At 41.2% G+C, this 19,750-nt stretch overlaps 1 protein-coding gene across 4 annotated transcripts in view; it reads left to right on the forward strand.

Annotated features, from left to right (window-relative positions):
• Positions 1-12,418, forward strand: part of STRN3 (striatin 3) — a 56,046-nt gene extending 43,628 nt beyond the window's left edge. For all 4 annotated transcript variants that reach the window (XM_066617991.1, XM_066617966.1, XM_066617974.1 and 1 more), the window contains 9 exons: positions 3,239-3,372; positions 4,208-4,383; positions 4,499-4,546; positions 6,091-6,212; positions 7,656-7,823; positions 8,213-8,353; positions 9,522-9,629; positions 10,738-10,824; positions 10,917-12,418. In XM_066617991.1, the coding sequence (XP_066474088.1) occupies positions 3,239-3,372; positions 4,208-4,383; positions 4,499-4,546; positions 6,091-6,212; positions 7,656-7,823; positions 8,213-8,353; positions 9,522-9,629; positions 10,738-10,824; positions 10,917-11,086 (1,154 nt within the window). In that variant the 3' untranslated portion in view covers positions 11,087-12,418. The remainder of the gene's footprint in view (positions 1-3,238; positions 3,373-4,207; positions 4,384-4,498; positions 4,547-6,090; positions 6,213-7,655; positions 7,824-8,212; positions 8,354-9,521; positions 9,630-10,737; positions 10,825-10,916) is intronic.
• Positions 12,419-19,750: the final 7,332 nt, after the last annotated feature.

The following is a 19,750-nucleotide window of genomic DNA, read 5'->3' on the forward strand; positions in this document are numbered from 1 at the left end:
CATGTCTGGAAGGTGTTTTGAGGCCGCTGGAAGGCCTTAGAAAGGCACTTCCTGTTTTTCTGAAAAAGTGAGATGTTCTAAGGCCTGAGGCTTGTGGAGACCACTATCTTTAAAAATGAAGAGCTTGTTTTTTCTTTATGTCCATGGATTGTTCCTGCAAAATTCTTAATATTTATTAACCAGGATCCAGACTGTTTTAAAGGGACTGCTCCGCTCCTACACAGAAATCTTTCAGCTCCCCCCTTCAAAACAACTACACCATCAAATTTCCCTGCCAAGATAGAGGGGCCTCCAGAGTGGCATCCCATAAGTATGAGAAGACATTTTTGCCCCTTCCCCACTATTCCTCATACATGTGAGGGTTGGGGTCTTAGTGTTGGTGTGTTAAGTGACAAGTCATCTTGCACATAAATGTGTGGATGATGTTTACAGAAATAAACTTTAAAAATCAGTCTGTGTTAATGTACTTCATTATTCTTTGACCTAGATTCTTCAGTGTTGTCAGTAAGAGTTGCATTGTGCTTAGCACTGTGTTCCAAATCGTGCATTATGGGAGTCAAGCGGTATAGATGTTTTTCTTTTATATACATGCACAGAGCTACCTCATTCTCTGCCCTCAAATGTTTCCCACCCTGATCTTCTAAAAAGCATTTTTCAGGAGATAAGCCATTGGGATGAGGTTAGATCTTTACATCACATACAAAATCTCAGTGGACCAATCTGCTTATGATGCACAGAGCAAATGAGTATGTACACTCATTCTCTTGCTGTAGGATTCATGCCTCTTATGTTAAGTTTTTGGGTTTTTTTGTTGTTGTTTTGTTTTTGTTTTTTTGTTTTTTTTGCGCTCATTTGGGCAGTACTGGAAAACAGCAGCACACTGCATTCCTTCCCACTGCTAGTTGGGTAGTCAACTAAAGACTAAAACAAGATTGTGTTTGGCTTTCTGAGGTTTTTGGATTTTTTGTCATTAGTTATTCCATAAATAACATGAACTTAGATTTCTGTATCATAGTCTTAGCATATGCCATGCATATTTCTAATAGTGAGGAGTGTGTCTGACTCTCCTGTTCACTATTGTATCCTTTTGTTTATGCTAGAATCAGGAAACAGTCGGCAGCATAAGAAAATGTTGATAGCACTTTCTTATATTGTAGATACTCTATTGATCATATCCCAACTAGCTCTCTGTGGTTGGGTATGCCTTTTGTGAAGGAAAGGAGCATTTTGTTTGCACGTGGTTCTTGCGCAAATAGAATTGTGCACAATTTGCAGAAATTGTGCAAGTATACTGCTCCTTCCTTTTATGTTGGAAGCTTCTGATCGTGGAAACAGTAGTCGTGGTGCTACACTAGATATGCATACTGAACACAATCAAAATTACTTGAGCTAAATAAACTCCTCATTTATCTTATCGTTCAGTCAGCATGCATCTTACATGAAGGCTGTGTTCCAAGGTCAGAGCATAAAGCCAGAATCGTGTGTAGTTGAAACTAGCTTAAAGCCAACAAATACATACTGTCTCTTTAAGACACAAAAGCACAATATGAGAGGCAGGTGGGTGCTGAGGGAACCGCAACTTCATTCTCCTGTTTCAGGCTCACTCTGGGGTATAGCCAGGGTAAGTGGAATGGTGGGCCAAGTTGCTTGTTATTGTTCTCTATTTTTGGGGTGGGGGCTGCAAGCACATACACTTGAATGCACACAAGTCAGTTATGTATAAAATGTGACTGACTGGACTAATCATCTTTTGAACTTCTTAATAAGAAATCAGTGTGGAATCAGAAAACAGGTGTGTGGGAAAGCTGAATTAGTGTCTTGAGTTTTTAGATAGGGATACACACAAGACTAAAGTTGAAAAGTAAATTTAACGTGCAGAGTTAGTATTTGGAAAGGAAATTTGTTTTCCCTACAAGAAAATCTATATATGTTCAAAGATTGTGCTGCTTTGAGGAAACTGGAAAAAAACAATGTAGACATTTGTGAAGAATCCTTTCTGAATTTTTATGGGCCAAAAAACAGACGTTGTAGCTGTGCTGTATTAGAACTCCAAACCATGCTGTAAAACCAGTTCTTAAGGCAGTATTATGATAGGCTTAGCATACCTTTTATCTGTTGGCTAAAATATTATTTTGATAATAGGGAAAGATAATATACAAGTCGGACCTTGTCATTCACAGATTTGACTCAATGAGGGTCTCCTGACCTGTGCTGTGGTCCAACCTCTACCTTCCGAATGTGACCAGAGCTGTGCTGTGATCAAATCCAGAGGATGTTCTGAGGTGTGGGGAGGTCACGTGTGGCCTCCTTACAGCTCAGAACGCCTATGGGAGGCACCTAAGATGCACTTCCGGTGTTTTCAAAAAAACTGGAAGTGTGTCTTGGATGCCTCACACAGGCATTCTGGGACGTTGGGAGGCTGCACACGACCTCAGAACACCCTCTGGACACAATTGGAGCACACTTCAGGCCGCATTCAAAGGATACTGTGCCAACTGTGGTTTTGAGCCACAGTCCATTCGAGTCGACTGTGGTTTTTTTATTCACGTTCTTTGGCATCTGCAGTGGTTCGGAGAATGGAACCCCTGCAGATGCCAAGATCCAACTGTACTACCCTCCTGGCAGATACGTAAATGGAGAGGTAAGTGTGAGTGTAAAAAGAAATTGAAATTGCTCAATGTCATATTCTTTACTTGTTTGCTGTCATTGGTAATCGATTAAAAGCATATGTAATGCTCAAATTGGCATAGACTTCTGGTCATCTAAGGGCACAATCCTAACCCCTTATGTCAGTGCTTCCCAGAACTGGCATAGCAGTGCTGATGGGATGGGTGCTGCATCCTGCAGTTGGGTGTCACTCATGGAGACCTCCTCAAAGTAAGGGAATGTTTGTTCCCTTCCCCCACAGCTGCATTGCCTTTAAGTCAGTGCTGGAAAGCACTGACATATAAGGGGTTAGGATTGCGCCCTAAGTGTTTTTTAAAACAAGTCCTTATAATAGTTACACATGATAATTTACTGCAAGTGTATAAAAGGAGATTTGAAATTAGCAAGTGCAAACTTTTTGAAGATTACACAGTCATTCAGATAAATGTAAAATACTTGATGTCCATATAAAATATTTCCTATGTGAATGAAAAATGTTTTGCAAATGTTTCACTTTTTGATACTTGGTTACCATAGAAATTACTGATATTTTAATTCCCAGAATGTCAGAACTTGTGTTTGTGTTTTGTAGCTGAGCCAATAACGTTTCCATCTGGAGGAGGCAAGTCATTTATCATGGGTTCTGATGACGTATTGCTAAGCGTACTTGGCCTTGGGGACCTTGCAGACTTGACAGTAGCAAATGATGCGGACTACAGTTACGATGTAAGTGTAGTTTTATTTTAAGCTTATGCCTAGAAAAGGTGTCTGAAGCAGTGAATGAGTAGCTGTGGGCACACAAAGCACGAAAAGATGTGTGTGTTTTGTCAGTAAACTGGTAAAATGAATGAGAAGTGTATTGTAGTTTATGCTAAGGGAAACTTTGTGCAATATTTTCATAGTTCTGAGTGCCTTAGTTCCTAAAGCATTCCTGAAAAATGTTTTGAAAAAAGAAGCATTTAAAGTCTGAGATGAGACTCTAATAAAGATAACAATTCAGAAACCAGAAGGAAGGCTGTGGGGGCCTGTGAAGTGTGAAGATTCTTTCACATCATGGGTGGCTTTTGATTGCAGAGGTTTTGGCAGACATAGCTGGCATATACCCTCGGGATTCTCTCTGCAGCCATGAGGTCTAGAAGAGGCTTTTCAAAAAAAGAAAATTCTGGCTACTGGATCTCCCATAAAAATACAAGAGTTGGTGTTAGACGTAGTTGGTGTAGCACAACTCTAACAGAGTAGACTTCTGTGCAGCCTGAGTTGTGTCCAAAGTCTTTTGAAATGAGATGAAGTTTTTCATCCCACAACAGCCAGAGAACTGCAAGAGGAGAGGGGGAGGCACCTTCTATGCGTGGTAATGTCCTATTCTTCTGCTTACGGAGCACTGTATACAATGTCATGTATTTGAGCATAGACTTTGAAGACATTTGTATTCTGCTATGTACATGGCAATTAAGAACCCATATACCTGGGGTTTGTGTGAGAAATTTTTCATCTTAGCCGTGTGTGAGTACAGCATGGAACCCAGTGCCTCTCATTTACTTGTTCCCCTTCTGCCTTGTAGCTGCCAGCCAACAAAGATGCCTTTAGGAAAACATGGAATCCTAAGTATACACTTCGCAGCCATTTTGACGGAGTACGGGCATTAGCTTTTCATCCTGTGGAGCCTGTGCTGGTTACAGCCTCTGAGGACCATACTCTAAAACTTTGGAACTTACAAAAAACAGTTCCTGCCAAAAAGCAAGTATACATTTGGATACTTTCACAGTCCTTTATATTCTGATGTTTCTGAGGTTTAACACTTGGGGAGTTCATGTTTAAAGTAATCAATTTTGGTGTTGCTTTTTTCCCCCAGGAGTGCCTCTTTAGACGTGGAACCTATCTACACATTTAGAGCCCACATGTAAGTAATTCCACTTTGGATATTTTATAAACATGTGCCAGTGATACAAAAACGGATTACAGCAGAATGTTTTGGTTGAATGACTCCAGCTTCAGGCTTTGGTGCTTTTTTTCTGATTTCTTTAACATCCTGGGTGTGCATGGCAAAACATGTTCATAATCTTTAGATACTGTTTCAGATACCATGTCCTTTGAACTGTTCAAAGGTTCGAAAACTGATACTTCAAAAGTTTTGTGATTTTGTATTTGCTGCACTCTCAGTAAATTGGTTGGATTTGATTATCATTTCCTTAACCCATTTTTGCCCAGCCCATATATATACACATTTGGTCCCTGTTGGGTATACACGATGTGGGGCAGAAATAGCTTAAAAATTTAGGCTGTGTTTACCAGGTATTCACTGTATGCTGGAAAATTCTTTATAAAAATAAACTTTAAAAAATGCAGTTACAACGTGTGTTATATGAGAGCTTTTGTGGCGTTGTGGCCAGGGAGACCAATCTGCTAATCGACTTTCCCAGTATATATTTGCCTCAGCCATAAACTCACTCACTGGGTGGCCTCAGGTAAGCCAGTCTCATTGTCTCCCACCCTTAGCTGCAGTGTGGGATGAAATGCTTGCTTGCCTTTCAGCGCTGGTGTACGGGTTGCATCATGATAATGATGTGAAGTTCTGTGAACATTCAAAAGTGCTGTACTTATTTATTATTGAAATTATTGTAATCCCATCTTCCCCTCCAGATAAACCAAACATAATAGTATGTATATACGACTACTCTTTTAGAAAAATCAGTATTGCCAAAATATTGCAAAAATGTGGCCATATAGAAGAAAAATATTGGGGAAAGGCACCTGTTTAGAACAAATTTTAATATTTATTTTTCAGACTTTCATACCACCCTTCTTTCAAGGTGCTCAGGGTGGTGTATATAGTTTTGTCCTCTCCTTTTTTCCCTCTCACAACTCTGTGGCGTAGGTGGGGCTGAGAGATGGTGACTGGCCCACGTTCACCCAGGAAGCTTCGTCGCTGAGTGGGGGGTTTGGACCTGGCACTTTCAGGTCTAAGTCCACTACTAGAACCACTACACCATCCTGGCATAAGCCTCATCTTTACATAAAGATGTACAAGGTTGCTTGTAATTTTATATAGAAGTTCTCTTTTAGTCCATCACAAGAAAGATATTCAGTAATATTGGTAGTATATCTAGATTTTGAAGTTCAAACTTCTCATTTTGGTTCTGTTATTTTATATCTGCCGTTTTCAACCACTGTGTCGTGGCACACTGGTGTTCCGTGAATGGTCTGCAAGTGTGCCACAGGAGTTTGGAGGAGGCTCATTTATTAGTAGGGCCACTGGGGGATGTGAGCCCCCCACCCAACAGCACGGTGTGCCTTGCAAAAAAAAAATTGTCAGAAAAAGATGGTGTGCCTTGACAATTTGAGCACCTTGTCAGTGTTCCATGAGACGAAAAAGGTTGAAAATCACTTTTATATAGTAGCTTCCTAATTTAATTATTTATTTTCTACTTTTGTGCTTTTAAACAGTGGACCTGTACTGTCTTTGGCAATTAGTTCTAATGGAGAGCAGTGTTTTAGTGGAGGTATTGATGCAACTATACAGTGGTGGAACATGCCTAGCCCTAACGTGGACCCTTATGATACATACGGTAAGCATAATGTATTTTAATCCATATACTGTAGAAATTGTGTGATGGACTGGAAAATGCATCAGGAGCATCAGTTATCCAAATGTACTGGTCACTAAGCTGTCACTGCCCGCAGGGGTCTATCTGTTCCTTCCTTCCTTGACAGTGTTCCTTCTTCCTACTTCACGAGGCCCTCTGGGAACAGAGACATTCCACTTCCTTCCTTAGGACAGCCCTCATGATGAAGGAAGTGGGATCTTCTCAGAGGCCCTGGGTGCTGCATTTGTTTAATTACACAGACCAACGCACATTTTGTTGTCTTAAAAGTTAGACTCTGGTATATTTGGGACGCAGATTCCAAAAATGGCATCCGTTTTGCACTACCATGCCTAGTCTGGAGATACAGCACAACCACATTAGTGAATGGTGTAAGCAGCTTCCTTGTGAGGAAGTCAACACCATTGCTTCCGCACAAGGAAGGTTCTTGAACTATTCACTAAGGAGGCTATGCTGTATTTCCAAACTAGACATAATAGGGCAAAACGGATGCCATTTTTTGAATTGGCACCCCATATTCATGTAAAACTGCATCAGATTTTGGAAGAAAAAAACAGTTTTTCTGACCCTCAATTTCACAGATGTGTTATTGTAGAGATGAAATATAATACCTTGAATGATGGTCCATGCACATTTATATTATTAAAAACTCAAAATGTTTTGTGCTTGTCTTTGGATTGTGCTCCAACTAAGATCCATGCCAAAATCTTGACTGTTTGTCTAAGGTTAAGCTGTGGACTAGACAGGTAAGCTGTGGACTAGACAGGTAACATGCTGGAATCCCTAGCATGTATGCACTGCTGAAACAGAGGCGCCTGCGTTGGCTCGGTCATGTTGTGAGAATGGATGATGGCCGGATCCCAAAGGATCTCCTCTATGGAGAACTCGTGCAAGGAAAGCGCCCTACAGGTAGACCACAGCTGCAATACAAGGACATCTGCAAGAGGGATCTGAAGGCCTTAGGAGTGGACCTCAACAAGTGGGAAACCCTGGCCTCTGAGCGGCCCGCTTGGAGGCAGGCTGTGCAGCATGGCCTTTCCCAGTTTGAAGAGACACTTGGCCAACAGTCTAAGGCAAAGAGTCAAAGAAGGAAGGCCCATAGCCAGGGAGACAGACCAGGGACAGACTGCACTTGCTCCCAGTGTGGAAGGGATTGACACTCCCAAATTGGCCTTTTCAGCCACACTAGACACTGTTCCAGAACCACCATTCAGAGCACGATACCATAGTCTTGCGGGACTGAAGGTTGCCAATAAGGTGTGGACTAGACAGGTAATTTTCTGTTTTACATTTGCAGAACTCACCAGCTGGTTTTAACTCAAAAATTGTTACCATTAATGGCTCTAGCTAAATGGAAGTTTAACTGAAACCTTGCATGTTAGTTTAACTTTTTTTCTTTTTTTGCAGAGCCAAACGTTCTAGCTGGCACACTCATTGCTCACACAGATGCCATCTGGGGCCTGGCCTATAGTGGTATAAAGAATCGCTTATTATCTTGCTCAGCAGATGGCACTGTGAGATTGTGGAATCCACCAGAAAAAGTGCCCTGCATATGCACTTACAATGGAAATAGGGGTGAGTCATGAGTGTTTTACTTAAAAAAAAGTTTCAGTACAAAAGGAGAGATTTTTTAAAAAGTAGGATTCAATTCTTTTTTTGTTTTGTTAATGAGCTTACCAAATTGTAATGTTTTTGGAAACAAATGCCAAGCTAAGTCTGGGCAGCTGCTGATTTCCTGAAGCTCTTGCAAGTTCTATAGCTGTATTTTTAAAGACATTTTAGCACCACAGTTGATTGACTGGAAACATCAATTGATTTAAATTGGTCTATAAATTTACTATAAAGATAAAAATATTTAATCCATCTGAGGGACACATTCTTTAGATATAGAAGTTTTTTGAGATGAAGAATGCAAAGTATTCCCTTAACAAGAAGCCTTGCTGTTTCTTTTGTCTCTACTCCAGAGTATGGAATACCCACATCAGTGGACTTTATAGGCTGTGATCCTGCTCACATGGTGACATCATTTAGCACTGGCAACACGCTCATCTACGATTTAGAAACATCCCAGTCACTGGTAATGCTTTCATCGCAGACAGATTCTGGTAAGGTTTTCTAATAGCTTTTGTCTTTGCAGATGGAACTTGTTCTTGTGTATGTCTTGTGACAAGATAGTAGACAAATATTTGCATGCAGTTGCCAAATGGTAATCTATATACATTCCAAATTATATTTACATCAATTGAATATGTGCACACTGTTTATGGGGAATGTCTTCTGAGTTGGTATAGAGTTGCTACAGTTTTATGTCATTCCAGACATATTCCGTGTGTGCTGAAATGATATTAGATGCTTCTGTTGATACCGTTAAATTTGGTTCTGGGAAATTTGGTTTTCAATCCTTCGTTAGCTGTGAACTCGCTGGGTGGTCTTGGAAGTCACTAAGCAGGCATCCCCATCTGTAAAACTAGGGAATTACTGTTGGCCACTTCAAAGAGGTCTGGTGAGGACGAACAAGATAAAGTGTATTTGGCATAGCTTTACTTGATATGCTTTTGATCACAGGTTCAGAGTCCCCGTCAAATAAGGAGATGGAGAATCTGACCCATAAGAGCCTTTCCTTCAGTCTTGTGTCTGCACCTGTCCTTTATTGCCCAATCCCAGCAACTCTCTCCAAGATTTTCTTTAATACAACAAGGTTTCATAAGCAGTCATAAGGTTTATCCAGATTCTGTGCTTCAGCGGACATGGAGGGTTGGAACCCTAGGAAATAAGGCAGACTAGAATGCAGTAGGCTGAAGTGGAGGGGGAAATTGCTGAAAATTGACCTTGATTTTTCACAACTCTCTCCCTATCATGTTTATTTGCAAGGATCCCCGGACCATGTAAGAGTAGCTGGGGGAGGGGCTGAAGGGGGCTACTGTGGGAAAGTAAGAAATTTCCTTGGGCAGAGTTTCATTTTGGCCATGTAACTTATGGGAAAGTCCTGTAATAAAGTTGATCTCAGTGATTATTCACAAACACATTTGATTTGGAGTTCTCTGTTGGAGAATGAGTGTACCATCAGTTCCAGGTGACTCTAGTTCTTCACACACATGAGTAGTTCCTTTGAGTACCTACTTCAGCACAGTCTTAACTCTTATACAATTGATGTTTGCTTCAGTAACTCTTGACCATTTTCAGTGTGTTTAATCTTAAATTACAAGCATAAAAACCTAGCCAAGTGCAATTTATTCCTTAATCCTCTGTTTGTTGCCTCTATTTCATTCCCAGGTTTACAGTCAAACAATCACATTAACAGGGTTGTAAGTCATCCAACACTCCCTGTAACAATAACAGCTCATGAAGATAGACACATCAAGTTTTTTGACAATAAAACGGGTAAGGAGCTGAAAATGCCTGAAATTCTTTTCCCAGTTTGTATCAGTACTATGTCACTCCCTACTTGTTTCACTCCTTCTTTTCTAGGTCTTCTACTTTCCTCTTTCTGCTATTTCTTGCATCATCATTTCTCTTTTGAATTCACATCATGATATTTAGGCCTCCCTCTTGTCTCCAGCTTCCTCCCTTTTATGTCTCAATCTCCTCTGGGTTGCAGTGAGCTCACAGCAGCTCAAAGGATGAGAGGAAACTTTTAAGAACTTGTCATGGCTCTTGGGCAGCAGCAGCTTGAGCAGTGCTTGAAGTGTGGATTGTAACTCCTAGCAGCTGCTTTTTCTCTAAAATGCACAAGGAAATGTTTCCATGTTATGCATAAAAAAGGTGACTGGCAGAAGCTGGCAAGAAATCCATCAGCGCTTCAAGTCTTGCTGAAGATGCTACTGCTAGCAAAAATAAAACCTTGCCCCTCCGTCCACTTGCCCCAAGACTTCTGGTAGTACCCTGCTAGTGGTAGAGCTCCTACCAAGGATGTGTGGTGGGTGGGCAGACAGGTGAAGCAGAACCTCCCCACCAGAGTCCTTCGAAAAGTGCCGCCACGTGTGAGGTTTGCAGGCGCGCATAACCCATACTCACAGTGGTGGCGCTTTTCAAAGTGAGGAGGCTCTGCCTCATCTGTATCCCCAGTTGCTGCAGGTCTCTGGCTTCTGCTGTTGGAATACCTGTTGACAAACCTATAAAAGTATAAATTGGAGTAGATTCAAAGAGAGATTCATGGAGGCAAAGGCAAGTTTGTCAGTTTGATGCCCAGTGGCTTCTACGAGAGGGAATGCTCAACTAGATGGCTCGTAGTATGATCTAAACAGGCAATTCTGATAGTATTTTTGTCAGGTCATAGGATCATAGAGTTGGAAGGGGACTCATAGGTCATCTAGTCCAACCCCCTCTTAGGCAGGAAATCAGAGCATTTCCAACAGGTGCTTGTTGAGCGTGTGCTTGAATATCTGTAGTGAGAGAGAGTCCTCACCTCAGCAGATGTTGCTTTGAATCTTTTCAGCCTGTTAAAATATGACTCCTTAGTAGTTCTTAAGCTTTCTTTACTTGCTTCTAGGTAAAATGATCCATTCTATGGTTGCTCACTTGGACGCTGTCACAAGTTTAGCTGTGGACCCTAATGGAATCTACTTGATGTCTGGAAGTAGGTTAAGCCTCTTATATTGCCAGTAGATGTTGCTGAAATGCATTTTTTGTTATGTCTTAGTTTTAACTCTTTTTTTCCTCCTCATATAGGTCATGACTGTTCTATTAGATTATGGAACTTGGACAGCAAAACATGTGTACAAGAAATAACAGCCCATAGAAAGAAGTTGGACGAATCCATTTATGATGTAGCTTTTCATCCATCAAAAGCATACATTGCTAGTGCAGGAGCTGACGCCCTTGCCAAAGTATTTGTGTGACACCACAACGCAAACCTGCATCCGATGTAGCAGGTTTGCCTGGACAAAAAGAGGGAATGCGTCACTGCCATGACTGAGCGGTTATGATGAGACACTACATCCTGCCTGCCTCAGCAGAGACTGTGTGTTTGGGGCAGGTATCAATAGATGAAATCTAGATCTCATGAATAACGCTGGGCTGTTTCATTTAACTGTAATTTACTGTATTTTTGGAAAAAAGCAAACCAGTATTTGTAGCCTTGACTGGATATGAACTGAGAGTTTGTCTGTTCTCTAGCTGTGTCTTTAAACGAACGTGGAGTCAGATCTTATTAAAGACTTTTATTTTGGACTCTGTGTGCTGCCTTAGGGTTAGGAATGTGGTGCTCTTGTGGGGGGATGTGAGCTCCAAGAGTAGCTTTCTTTGCATCTCTTAGTATCTTCAGTTTATCAGTCAAATGCCACAGATTTCCCTTTTAAACTTTTTACTTTGCTTCAAAGAAAAAAGGAATTAACTTAAAATACTTAGCATTAGTTGCACAAAATATTTGGATAAAATTCTAGTTTTTATATGTCTTTTATATATTTAGCCTGTCACAACAGTGCTCAAGATTGTATGGATGATGTTTTTTCTGCATTATAGTACCCTAAACCACCAAGATCTTGCTGGCCTGTCGCCCTCTAGCCACACAGTTCCCTTTGTTGCCTAATAAAAGCTCAGCTAAGTCCTTTAATCAGGATACTAATTCATCATCAGTGCATTACTAGCTTTGTTAAGGACTGTAAAGAAATGTATAAATGAAACACAAAGGAACTAAAGTATACCCTGCCCCGTCCCAACGAACTTTTAAAATTAATCTTGGCATCCTATCACTATGTGATATTTTGTACATCTTACTGTATTTACGAGATTATTTATCAAGGATTACCCATCTGGCTAATGGCCTATTATTTATTTCACTTTTTGTTGGTCTTTATATCCTTTTTATGTAGTGTGTCAAGGGGCCCTGTATATCTATTATGGCACTCTTTGAACAGTCTAAAATAGACTAAAAATGGGACATGTAATAGTTTTAAAGTTACAGACAGACTTTTTCCAGTTAAGTATCTGGAATAAAGTTGATTCCGGAAAGTTGTTTCAGAACTTTGAGTGAAAATGTTTTTATTTGCGGTTCAAATAGAATGCAAAAGTAGTTGAATCAAGAGTCAGAAATTGGCTGTGTTTGGAATAGTTACTCCCTGCTTTGATTTTTTTTTCCAGATGTGCTTCAGTTTATGGTGTTACTAAAAGATTTTGTTTGTGTAACTGCATGATTAAGACAATAAAGTATTTTTTCTAGTCTTCCACAAAAATCTTTCTGATCAGTTTGCGAGTTTTGATGAGTTTTGTAAGTTTTCTGTTTTACAAACTATGAATCGGCAAATTTTTAAGATTGTACAACATAGCGGAAATACAGCTGTTTAAAAAAAATAATGTATATAAAATGCATATAATAAATACTAAATGGTGTACCTGTATGTTACTGTTGGCTATATTTTGTGTTGCAAAGTTTTAAAAGTGTCATTTTATTCTCTGAGTAACTGAATTAGGAAATGAAGGTTTAAATTTTGACAAAACTATTATTTTACACATTTTAAATAAACTGCATTGCTTTTAAAAACTTGTAATTGTCAACAGTTTCTGACAGCACCACTCCCTATAAGAACTTGTTTCAAGAAAATTATCTTCCTGATGTGTATTTTAAAAATAGAAAACACAGTGGAATGAGGCTGTTGCTTGTAATTTTTAAAGGAAATATGTTTTAGTACAGAATTAGAATCAGGTTTGATGTTTTTAGATAGTATTTGATTTTATGGCCATAAAATCTTATTTTGCCATCTACCCATATTCAGAGTGTGCCTCTCCCCAAGTGAAAATTTATATAATTTTTAAGTACAAAGTGTGCCAATTAATGACAAACTCAGTGGTTAAGAGTTCCAATTTCTAGTGCTTTTTTAAACCTATGTCTAGCTGCCCTACTCTGCCTACCAAATGCGCATGAAATTTCATTCTGTTGTTTCAGCCCAGCAGTTGATAGAACCTGTACTTTTTGTTGTAGCAAGTCTGACCTCCGCAAGTCATTTCCACAAATGGCTCAACTTTGAAGAATGATCAGCACAAAACAAACTAAGAATGGGTGCCAGCATGTTTCTAGAAGCAACAGCACAAGGACTGAACACATTATTGGGACTTTTGAAGATGTTCATATAAAGGGTGGCAACTCTGTATTGCATCTAGATTAGGAAGGAGAATGTATCTCTTGGGTCAAACTGGAAGAAAACAAAAAAAGTAGCTCTGTGCCCTTGACAAAGTAATGTAAAAATCCTATATTGCATATAACATTGGATTTTTTTTAAAGCAGCAGCGTCATTGTTTGCAGTGTGATGCATTAAGTTTATATTGTAAATAAAAAAGAAAGTGCCACCCTTGGCCAGTGACATCAAGGTGAGCCTTTCAATAACTGTGTAGCATTTTTTTTAATGTTCTGCTGATTTGAACTCTTTGTGTTTTTGTTCTTTTTTCCGTTTTATTCAACTAATCAGCAAGAGTGAGTTTTTTGAAATTTATTGGAAGTAATTTCATAATTGCCTTTTCTTAAGTCAAACATTGTTTCTGGCAGCTTTTCCAAACTGCTGCATTCTAATGCTTAAATAAAATGTGATTCTTAATAAACTTAATAAATGTTACACTTTTTTGCAATTGTATTTAAAATGAGGTTAGGGGTATACTTTCTTCTGAAGACAGAGACAAATCTTAGTAAGACTACCTATACCAGAGGTGTCAAACATAAGGCCCTGGGGCCAGATGTGACCTGCAGAAGCTTTTTATCTGACCCTTGGGCTCTTAATTGCTTATTAATACTGTCACTGCTGAAGGTCTACAGAGCTTTCGTCCTGAGTACACTTCTGTACTGCAGCGAGTCATGGACTCTTCGCTCACAACAGGAGAGGAAACTGAGCGCTTTCCACATGCGCTGCCTCCGATGCATCCTGGGCATCACCTGGCAGGACAAAGTTCCAAACAACACAGTCCTGGAACGTGCTGGAATCCCTAGCATGTATTCACTGCTGAAACTGAGACGCCTGCGTTGGCTCGGTCATGTTGTGAGAATGGATGATGGCCGGATCCCAAAGGATCTCCTCTATGGAGAACTCATGCAAGGAAAGCGCCCTACAGGTAGACCACAGCTGCGATACAAGGACATCTGCAAGAGGGATCTGAAGGCCTTAGGGATGGACCTCAACAAGTGGGAAACCCTGGCCTCTGAGCGGCCCGCTTGGAGGCAGGCTGTGCAGCATGGCCTTTCCCAGTTTGAAGAGACACTTTGCCAACAGTCTGAAGCTAAGAGGCAAAGAAGGAAGGCCCATAGCCAGGGAGACAGACCAGGGACAGACTGCACTTGCTCCCGTTGTGGAAGGGATTGTCACTCCTGGATTGGCCTTTTCAGCCACACTAGACGCTGTGCCAGAACTACCTTTCGGAGCACAATACCATAGTCTTTCGAGACTGAAGGTTGCCAATACTACACTGCTGAAAGGGTGGCCCACATGATAATTGAACTCTCCCATATCTTGAAATATCAAGATTTGTGTATTTTCTGTTCTGTCATTTGCAGCTAATGAGTTCCTAAGTGACAAAAAGTGCATGTTTCAAATTATGACCTGTTTAATGACACCACTTCCTGCCTAATGACATCACTTCCAGCCCTCATGAATGCTGTTTGGCCCACTGTATGAAAGTTTGGCCCACTGTATGTATGAGTTTGACACCCCTGGCCTATACTAACATTCCTGGACCCTTTTACGACATTTTATCACTATTTTCTTAGGTTACCAGCCCAAGTTTTGCATTTTTAGAGTGATGGAAGCATGTGGAAGGCTGCATCACTTTGGGCTCAAAATGGCTTTTTATAAAAAATGAAATGTGTGTATCTCATAGCTGTGCCTGCCATGCTGTATCCAGAACAAGATGGTTCTAACTTCTCAGTTTAACATCAAGTGACAAAAAGGTCACTGACATTAAATGTTGGTTTTGTCCTTAAGATGCCCCTGTTTCTGAACCCTTCTGAATTAGCACAGACCTGAATCCAGTGAAAAACAAGGCTGGCACAGAGCTAGTTAATTATTTTGCTGCTTGGTGGTATTTTTCACAGAAAAAACCTGATTGTGCTGATTGGTAAGCAAATAGAGTCATTTAGCTCTGCAGCACAGAGCTTTTTACTTTTGCTGTGGATCATTTGTGTTGGATGTTAAGAGTATACTCTAACAAGACTTGGAATAAAAGGGCTATTGGCAGTGCTATCTCTGCCTTTCCAGTTGTCAGAAGCTTCTCTGTCAGTAACACCTAAGGTTACAAATGGGAGAGACCAGGGCCAAGTGGTAGCTGTAGCAACGACCAATGAAGCATGACTCTGTGCCAGTCCTGTGTGGCAGCGCAACAGTGTGGAGGCTCAAATTGGTCAGATTGCTTGTTCTCCAGAACAAGCTGAAAGCAACAGCGCCTCTGTCTTTACTTGCCAAGTTACCAGTTGAACAATATCCTAAAATGTGTCTTGACAGGAACATTGAATTGAGGAACAGTGGCCTGGAGCTCACCCAAAAATAGCGTGTTCAATGGACCAGCAATATGGTTACAGGAGGGGTAGTGTGAGTGGAAGAGGCTGCTTACGTGGCATGTTGTGGTGTCTGCCGTACTTACTACTCTGCCCCTGCTGTAGCTATGCCGCTGCAATAGATTATGGACGGAACACTGAGTCATCTGAACAAGGTTGGTGGATTATGCCGAGTAGACAACTTCTGAAATGAATTTATGTATGTATCCCTGTTTACTTATACACACCGGCTGTTGTTGCATATAGGAAAAGGATTGTTTGTGTCTTGGAGCCAGGGCAGTGAAACCTGCTGTTGAATCATAAGTCACAGATAAATGGGATACAAATATGGAACAGTGGTGGTAATCGGGCCAGCTCTCAAAGCCCTGCCCTACTTACATCTGCCTGCATGATGCAAATCCATGAGACTGATCAGTGCAACTATCTGGAAGAGTCACATCTGATCACATATGTCCAACATGCAACTGATTATCACTCATTATCTTTGTGCAAATAATGGAAAGTTTTGGTGGACCCTCGGAGGCTTCATTTCTGGTGGGGTGTAATCCAGTGGTGCAGCTAGTGGCAAAGCACTAAGTTTTGCAGGGAGGCTCACCATGGCTTGCAAGCTGCCCCTTCTTTTTAGGTGCTTTAAGGCATTTATTTGTGTCTTACTTCCCCCTTGCCCAGAATAGCTCAGACAGGGAGGGGCCACTTGCATGCTATGATGAGGCTCCCTGCAAAACTTAGTGCTTTGCATCCCCTCTAACTATGCCACTGGTATAATCTTCCCACAGGTTCTTCCCTCTCCCCCCAGCATATTTGCCAAGCCGTCTGTAGAGTATTTTCTCACCAAATGTTCTCTAGACTTTAGGAATGGTTTTTGGATTAGTTGCATCTCTATATTCATTTCCCTACTGATTACCAGAGAGGGCAGAGAATGGATAGCCCACAGCAACAAAAGAAGCAACCCATAAATCTCTATAAATAATAAATCTAATTATTACAAATATAATTTGTGTGTGTGTGCGTAGGGGGTGGGAGTTTAGATGTGGTCCATGGCAATTCCAATTTTTGTCTCTGGTTCGTGGGCTCCTAAAGGTTGGGAGCCTCTGGCTCAGAACAGTGGAAGTCTGTGAGCTGTGTAAATTATGAAAATTGAACAAATTAGCATGATTTATCTTATTTTTGTATAGTTCTGACTACTACGCATTGCATATTGGAGGGGGGGCAATCAGCTGCATGGGGCACTGAAGCCTAGCTACTTAAAAACAATCATCAGCCACAATTCTGAATGGCTTCTGAGATTTCTCTAGCCCAGTGGTTCTCAAACTTTTAGCACTAGGACCCACTTTTTAGCATGAGAATCTGTGAGGACCCATTGGAACTGATGTCATGACCAGAAGTGAGATAGTCAAGTAAAAACATTTTTAACAATCCTAGGCTGCAATCCTACCCACACTTACTAGGAGTAAGTTCCATTTACTATCATTGGTAAAAAGCATATACTAGTGGTTCTTGAACTTTTCCAGCCCACAGCTCCTGCATTACATCAGCTCAGTTACCCCCAAAATGGGGATGAAGGTGTTATAATTATATACTAGAAACAGAAAAAAAAAAGCTGCCAGCACTCTGAGGCAGCAATCCTAACCACACTTACCTGAGAGTAAGCCCCACTGAACAAAATAGAACTTACTTCTGAGTACACCTGGTTAGGATTGTGCCCTGAGTTTAACTCACTTGGAAGGTTTTGGAAAGGGGGGGGAGAGGTGATGAATTTGCTGGGGGAGGGGAAGACTTTGTTTTGTGTGTATCTGCTAATTGCAAACTGATGTGAAACTGAGACCCAGAGACAGTTTGGCTACAATCCTAACATCACTTTCCTGGGAGTAAGTCCCATTGAACACAATAGGACTTACTTCTGAGTAGACCTGGCTAGGATTGTGCCTTTTGTCTTATAATAGCAGCCAACATGGGAAGTACCCTCTCCCCAAAAGGAGGCAGGAGGAAAAAGGGGGGTGGCTGAAAAGGAATGGCTATTTTTATTTTTTAATCAATTTTTGGAGACAAAGCTTGACTGATCAAGAGTGGCTTTCTTCTGTTTTGAAGGGGGAGGAAAAAGAGAAAGGTGAAGATCCTTGGTTAAGCTGACACAGACTCCAAGCCTATGTAGGTCTACTAAGAAGTAAGTCACATTTGAGTCAATGGGGCATACTCCCAGGAAAGTGTGGATAGGATTGCAGCCACACCTAGCAAGATTACAACTCACCCCAAAGTAGATGGGGGGTGCTCGCATGCATACACCCCAACATGCAGATGCCACCCCTATTCCCCCTAGGCAAGACGGAGGAATGCAGGCTGGGGCATTTGGACACCACCACCCCCAGTAGCAGACTGGGCTCCCTCCTTCCCAAGCACTTCCCTTCCAGTTTGAAGCCTGCCAAGAGCGCCCCTGTGCTGATGAGATGCAGCACCTCCACTGCTGCCTGGCCAGCGTTCTCTCCCACCTTCCCCCACCATGCTTCACACGCCCTCCTCACCCCACCTTGTTCACAGTAAAGAAAAGCAGCAAGTAGGGAGGCAGCACGTGCAGCTGAGCAGCTATTGCCACCTCTCTCCCCAGGATGCCCCTGGGGGCTAGCCACGCCTCCCTAGGGAGCCCCTAGGGACACAGATTGAATACCTCAGGCATATACATATAGCTTGTTAAAAATACAGGTCTGTAACATTTCCCCAGTTGCAGTCACTTACCATGGGAGCATCAAGTCTAATATATGAAAAATAAAATATTGAAATGAATGGGGACCCACCTGAAATTGGCTCATGCCCCACCTAGTGGGTCTCGACCAGTTTAAGAAACACTGCTTTTTCAGGGATAGCTTCACCACCAAAAGCACTATAGTAAAAAAAAAAGAAGCTGGGCACAGAATCTCACCATTTCAGTACCACATTTTGTGGTGCAGAAGTGCACTGTGTACAGTCTTGATTCTTGGTTGTCCCTTCTTTCTTACTACAGGACTTTCTCTCCTGGTAGGGGTTTGTCCCTAGGAGGGATAAGATCTTGGCAGAGAAGTCTTAAGAACAGTCTGGCATTGGCTATACTATATAAAGACTGTTCCACCTCTCCTCAACAGCCTGAGCCTATTCTGTGTTTTTGTTTTCCCACTCTATATGAAGCTCCTTGCAAATACAGTCAGTTCTTATTCTCTGCTAGGATTAGGTTCCTGAAAACACTGGTGGATAGCAAATTTGCAGATAATGGACCATTGATCTTATGGGATCAGGTACAAGGAGTATCCTAGTGCAGGGGAGGAAGGGGTAACTTCCTTGACATTGGAAGAATCCTGCAGAGACCCTCAGGAAGCCAGCAGCATGTAACAAGAAGTATCAAAATATCTCTGAATGCTGCAGAGACCTTAAGAATGGGGCCTTCAACCAGCGATAACCCCTTCTAAATGGCCAGTAGAAGCTTCCACTGGCCATTTTAAAGGGGGTCTGTACTGGTCAAAGGCACAATTCTAAAGGTCCCTGCAGCCTCTGGAAGGTCTCTGCATAGCAGATAAATGAGAACAGCGGCATGGATAACGAGAGGAGGTAGCAATTCTGCCCATTGTGTATCAGTGAATTTACAGATAGTGAATTTTCATATAAAGATTAGATGGCACCGTATCTGTTGTGAGCAGCTCAAAACATTTGAAAATATCTTCAGGGTGACTCTAAACCACTGGAAACAAATTAGCTGGTGTATATATATATATATATATTATAACATAGCCTTCAGATGGTATATGGCAGGGACAATACTATGGTAGTCCTATGCTTTTGTTACTGCTGGACTTAAAATAGATATGGAAAGAAACTCAATATTTCAAGTGTCTTGTAATGATTCAGCCTTTAATGATATAATTAGCTGCAATCGTTCATTATTGCTTTATTGTTTTATATGATGTTACACTTCTGAAGTCTTGCAAAAGAAAGATATGACGAATAACTGTTATATAAAGAACGTGAATTCTCTATACCATTTTTTAAAAGTCTATGTCATGCAAAAGGG

This window comes from Tiliqua scincoides, chromosome 1 (genome assembly GCF_035046505.1).
Source record: "Tiliqua scincoides isolate rTilSci1 chromosome 1, rTilSci1.hap2, whole genome shotgun sequence".
Lineage (NCBI taxonomy): Eukaryota > Metazoa > Chordata > Lepidosauria > Squamata > Scincidae > Tiliqua > Tiliqua scincoides.